We start from the raw sequence: 6,012 nt of genomic DNA, 5'->3' as shown, positions 1-6,012 counted from the left end.
CATCTTTTTACGTCTTTGGTACCACACATTTAGTGTAGCAGGCTTTTGATCAATATGTGCAAAGATTTCTCAGTTACAAAAATGTGCACACATACAAAAAGGCGATTTAAATTGATTTTTATTTAAGTATGTGCAAACCTAATGTTTGCTATGATGAAATAAAAAGTTTCTCCATGGTCCTTGAATGCATCACATCATCAAGTCTTGTGACTCCAGTATAATTCAGGATGTCAGTTATTTACAGAGTAAAAAACAAAGTACTGAATGAATTAATGAATCATGCATAAAGAAGATTACATAACAGCACATTACAATAATGTCACTACAGTCAGATAACCAGACAGTTTCACATTCTTCACCGAAGCACAGCTTCTCTGAAATGAAATGGTTGACAGTAGATTCATAGTCTGCAAACTCAGCAAAGCTTAGATACACGTGTTTCTGATTTCTGATGAGATAAACTGCACAGTGCATTTGCACAGTTTCAAATCTGTACAGTAGGAACCTTTTTTATTCACATATGTTTTTTTGCATATCTAGTCATTTTTGGTAACTGTTTGACCCTTTGTCCTCTTTTTTTTCACAGCAGTTAAATCTTTGGCAAGAAAACTTTGAGAGGCTCATTTTCATGCACTTTGTCCAGGAAGCCCAAGTTGAAATAAGGATACAGTGTTTCAGTGAAGGTCTCCCTGAAGGTGTACAGGTGTGTCATGCTCTCTGCGTTGTAGAAGGACACCAGGCCCCTCTTGTAGTCCACGTACACACCGATCCTGGCCAGTGGCTCCTCCAGTGACAAGACAGTTGGAGGGGACGTACCCGCCATGTACTGAATCCCATAAGAGAGAGAGATAGTCCAGAAGCCGTTAGCTGGAAGGGCTTTGATGACTCCCTTTCTGGGTACCGACTCCCGGGCTACCCCCACAGTCCAGACTGTGCTGCTGTAGACCTCAATCTCCCAGTAGTGGCGCCCGTGGGTGAAGCCCTGGCTACCCAGCAGCGACAGGGCGGCATTAAACCTGTTGGGATTGTCCTCCACAGTGTGGTTAAAGTTCTGGTATCGAACGCAGGTGAGGGAGGAAGTCAGACTGAGCCAGGGGTTGGCCGTGCTGGAGTTAAATGTAATGGAAGCTGGAACTAAAAAGAGGAGAAAGAAAGGCAAGAGTGGAAGTTTAAGGCTAAAGATGTTTCTTTGCTGGATATTTCAATGATGGTTTCTGAGCAGTGCAGCGATTCAGGAGTCTGAGTGTCACTTTTAAGTACCTGGATAGATGCTTCCTTTCATAGATTTCCACACTCTGTACTGTAGGGGCCCTGCAAACCGGCCCTCACACAGACTGGGCGGTGTAAACACGGGTTTCTCAAACTTAAGTGGAGGCCTGTCAACGAAAGCAAAGTCAGACAATGAAACCAAAGAACAAAAACAGAGCCTTTCAAGGACAAAATATTCGGCCCCTTTCCCACGCTCACCTCTGGAGAAGTGCTTTGATGCTCTGAAATGAGACACGGGAATAAACACAGGAAAAGAGACAAAAAGACTGTAATTAGTTTTGCTGTATTTGAAAGAAGAGAGAGCTTTTTCCACATTACATCAATGTCTGACCTCACATTATCCCACCCTGCGGGATCTCCCTGTGGCCGGGGGAAATTCCCACTGCCTTGGCCTGAGTATGGCCCGGTGCCTGAACTGAACTCGTTTTTCTAGAGCTCAGCTACTGAGGTCGTTGGCCTGAATCCTGTCTAAGCTCATAAATGTTTTGTTTGGAAAAAAACTACAACAGTGTTGTTGTTATTTATCACGCTTTACCCTTGAAGTTTTTTCATAATGATGTAATCAAATCGACCGTCTTGCTAAGACCACTCTGCAGACTTAACAGGAAAGCCATAGCGGTCACACCCAGCTCAGTTATATCTTGAATGTTGAAGTTGGACCCTGTTTAACCTGTTGGCACAAAAATGTATGTCTGCTACATAATAGATTGAAAAACACCTCATTTTCTTCCCAAATATTGTGCTTCTGATTCTATTTCTTTCAAAACAGTGATACAAATGTTTTGAAAACATATTTAAAATCAAGAGTTCAGCATTTTTTGGCTTAATCATCCCCAGAGCTGACTCATCATCCTGGTAATAACTTCCAGATGAACTGTGCTGTATATACAAACAGGCTAAGCGTACCCGGAGCAGAGTGAATGGGTCCTGCTCTTTTAGTTTGTCCTCTATCTCATGGACGGCCCTCTGCAGACGCGAGATCTCCACGCACAGCAGGGCCTTGTGCTCGTCCAGGCGAATCAGCTCTCTTCGCTCCTCCGTCTTCAGCTTCACCTGCAGCAGTTTCTCCTCCTGGTAGAGGAACTGGTGCAGGTCGCTGAACTGGGCTTCGATGCGCTGCTTCAGATCAGCGGTGTGCTCCTGAGTGGGAGATGCACATTGTTACTGGGAGCGACGGTCTATTTCAAAAAGCTCAACAGTCTGTGCGCACATACACAAAAGCATTAAAAATCCATGAGGGGAATGAGACAGGAAACTGTGGGTCGAGTGGGTCAGTCTGGATATTTATAGTGATTGTAGCATGCGCAGTGGCGAGGTTTTGATTCCGATGTGTTTCCTCTCACCTTCAGCTTCTTGACCTCGTCTTCAGCTTCTCTGTCACACTGCAGCGCTATGTTGAGCTCAGCTTTTAAAGAGTCCATTGAGCTGTGCAGAGATGCCTGTCAGGGCAGAAACACAAAATCAAAGCATTTTGTTTAACCATCCATTCTCTTCTGCTTAGCCAATTCAGGGTCACAGGGGGGCTTTAGCCTATCCCAGCTGCGAGAGGCGGGGTACACCCTGGACAGATGGCCAATCTGTTGCAAAGCTAACACAGAGACAACCATTCACACCTGTCTATGTCTTTGGACTGTGGCAGGAAGGCAGTACTTTGAGAGAATTCACGCATTCAAAGGGAGAACATGCAAACGATGGTGGATTCAGACCCCAGACCTTCTCACTCTGAGGCACCAGTGCTAACCGCCTCACCACTATGCAGCCCGTCAAAACATACTGACTCCCTCAAAGTCAATGTCTTGTCCAGGGTGATTTGTTGAAAACACAATGGAAGTGTGATAAATTAGAGCTTACTTTTGCTTTAAGCCTAACCTGGGAGACTCCACACTGATGAACAACACAAGAGGATGCATGTTTGCAATACCAGAAGAAGTTGTTTTTGGGAAATATGCAGCCAAGTCTAAAACTTTGTAAAAGCAAAAACAGTTTAAACCCCATTAACAGTGATATTGACTTCCTGCTGAACGTTTAACTGCTGACAGGCACCTCATTAAAGCTTAACTCACCCTGTACTTCTGTTCTGCCTCCTGGACACACACCATGGTGTGACTTCTGTGCTCCTGGGAGATGCCACACACCAGACACACCAGCTCCTGGTCCTCCTCACAGTACAGTTTCAGCTCCTCCCTGTGTCGGCTACAGCGTGCAACCGGTGCAGGAGCCCTCTCTGGCACCCCGGCATCTGGCAGGCAGGGTCCAGTCCCACTCTCCTCCAGACCCTGACAGTAACTCTCCACTATGTTGGCCACTATACGGTTGGGTCTGTAGCTCGGTCCGGGATACACCTTCCTGCACTGAGGGCAGGAGCCGGCTCCACCTTGCCCGGTGCCCCGTGGCCCTGCCCAGTAACCCTCAATGCAACCCTGGCAAAAGGTGTGATCACAGGGCAAGGATACCGGCTGCTTGAAAAGATCCAAACAGATGGAGCAAGTCAGGTCTCTGCTGATTCTGTGAGCCGAGCTTTTAGCCACTTTTCCAGCTATGGGAGGCTGTCGCGGCTTTTCCATTGCTGTTTGCACAGCAAAGTCTCCTTCTTTAGGTTTCCAACTTTTTTTGTCCGGCTTTATCCCCTGGTTCACTTTCTCCAGGTTCTGCAGATAGACTGACTGGATTTTCTTCACTTCTTTCTGATTCTTGCTCATTCCTTTGCCTTTAGTGTCCTTCTTTGTTCTTACTGTACTGCTGGACTTCTGAGTCCTTCCTCTCCTACAGAGTGTGGCCGCTCTCTTTGGCCTCCAGTTTTCCTGTTGCTGTGGGGAAAACAAGGGGGTGGTGCAGAGGCAGCATGAGCCTCTCACATGCAGATCAGATAGTGAGGGGATCTCAGAGGCCCCCCTTTCCCCCTTAGACTGACGTCAGTCAGGAAATTGAGGCGGACCATGGATATTTTTTCCTTTGCATGTTTGTTTAGTAAAGTCTGCGCAAGTAAAGTCCGACTTCATTAAACTCTTAATCTGCTCTAAGAATAATTAAAGAAAAATGTAAATCCAGTGGATGTGACTGTGTGAGCTCTTGCCGTGAGTGTGTGTTAGAGGGAGAAAGCAGGAAAACATCTGTGAGTAGTAGATAGCGATTTCATCATTCTAATTATGGCCACGATCTCTGCCAAGTAAGTAAAAGGTAGAAGGGTATCATTCAAAACTGTACGCATAGAAAGCTCCACAACAGACAGAGTACTCTTTATCCAGACATAACGTCCAGTAAAGCTTATTTAAAAATCCAAGCTGAGTGAGAAATTTGTGTTTCGCTTGCCAAGACTCGTATCAGCAGCACCACATGGGCCGACTAAATATTACAGGATGTTACATCAGGCTGATGACACTGTAAATGTAGGCATGCTGTGATTATTTAGTGCATAATCACAGGTCGGGTGAGTAAAAGCACAGCAGTACTGCATAAATGTTTATACTGAGTGAGAGTTTTTATTTGTTTGCCTGTTTGTTTGTTTTAATCAGCCTGTCTTGTGTGTGCCAATATTCTGATTGCTGCACTCTCTGTAAATAACACTTAGAACCGTGTTCCTCCTATGATGAATGACATGAATATACCTGAAGATATTCTTGTTTTCTTTTAGAAAACCTTTCAGTCAGTTTCTCTGCCTTTTCTCTGCCTGTACTCTGTGTTATGAGCAATAGGGACATCTGGTGTCCAAAGTGAAACTTTAACTAGAACTAAACTTATTACAGATCAATATGATGAACATCAAATTGATAATATAACTGGGTAAACAACAGCTATGATTAAACAAACCCATTTTTTTTAATGTAGTACCAGTTGAGGGTGGAAAGCAGGAACCAACACCTAAAGGATTTCAGAAAATTGTTTTGCATTGAATCAGAGTTTTACAGGTGAACAAAGTGCTTGCAAAGTAGCAATATTACAGTGTAAAATCAGTGTGCTGCAAATTAAAGGCATCGCAATACACTCATGGAAACTTATTAAGTACATCTATCTCACTGCTCGTATCTGCATCACATGCACTTAATCATGTAGACATCAAGTAAACCCGCTGAACTTCAAACTGACCATCAGAATGGAGAAGGATGACTTAAGTGATATTCTGGGATTTTCCCACAAAGCCATCTCTAGGGTTTCCAGAGAATCGTCCAAAAAAGAGAAAATACCCAGTGAGCTGCAGTTCTCTGGTGAAAACGCCTTGTTGAGAATGGCCAGGCTGCTTCGAGTTGATAGGAACAGTGACACAAATAACCACTAATTACAACCAAGGTGTACAGAAGAGCATCTGTGAACACACTAGATTTTCAAGCAAATGTGCTAAAGCAGCAGAAGATGGGGGTGATGTGATGGTGTGCAGGATATTTTCTTGGCACACTGGGCCCATTAGTAGCATCTGAGCAGAAGTTAAAAGCTACAATCTACCTGAGTATTGTTGGTGTTGTTGCTGACCATGTCCATCCCTTTATGACTACTGGTGGAACCAGAGAGACTTCGTCTTTACCATAAAGAATTAAGGCAGCTCTGAAGCCAAAAGGAGTCCAGCCTAGTACGAGCAAGGTCATACTAGGCTACGAATATTTATTTATGAATTTGTTATATTTTATTTCCTTATGAATATTGTCAGGTAATTGTCAGGAATCCCAATTAAAGTAAAATAATATCACATCTTTCTTCTCCTCTGTATTTTTACACCGGCTGTCCTTGCGCCTCTTATCTTCCTACAGGTTT

At 44.2% G+C, this 6,012-nt stretch overlaps 1 protein-coding gene across 1 annotated transcript; it reads right to left on the bottom strand.

Moving 5' to 3' along the window:
- Positions 1-101: 101 nt before the first annotated feature.
- On the bottom strand, positions 102-4,240 carry trim69 (tripartite motif containing 69). The gene is made up of 6 exons (XM_084935132.1): positions 3,333-4,240; positions 2,613-2,708; positions 2,176-2,409; positions 1,468-1,490; positions 1,261-1,376; positions 102-1,134 (listed from the first exon to the last, which is right to left on the bottom strand). The coding sequence occupies exons 1-6, from the start codon at positions 3,966-3,968 to the stop codon at positions 590-592; spliced, it is 1,650 nt and encodes a 549-aa protein (XP_084791258.1). The 5' UTR covers positions 3,969-4,240; the 3' UTR covers positions 102-589.
- Positions 4,241-6,012: the final 1,772 nt, after the last annotated feature.

Source organism: Perissodus microlepis, chromosome 7, assembly GCF_051167445.1.
Source record: "Perissodus microlepis isolate ML-2025 ecotype Zambia chromosome 7, ASM5116744v1, whole genome shotgun sequence".
NCBI lineage: Eukaryota > Metazoa > Chordata > Actinopteri > Cichliformes > Cichlidae > Perissodus > Perissodus microlepis.
This window is presented reverse-complemented; position numbering and strand designations above follow the sequence as displayed.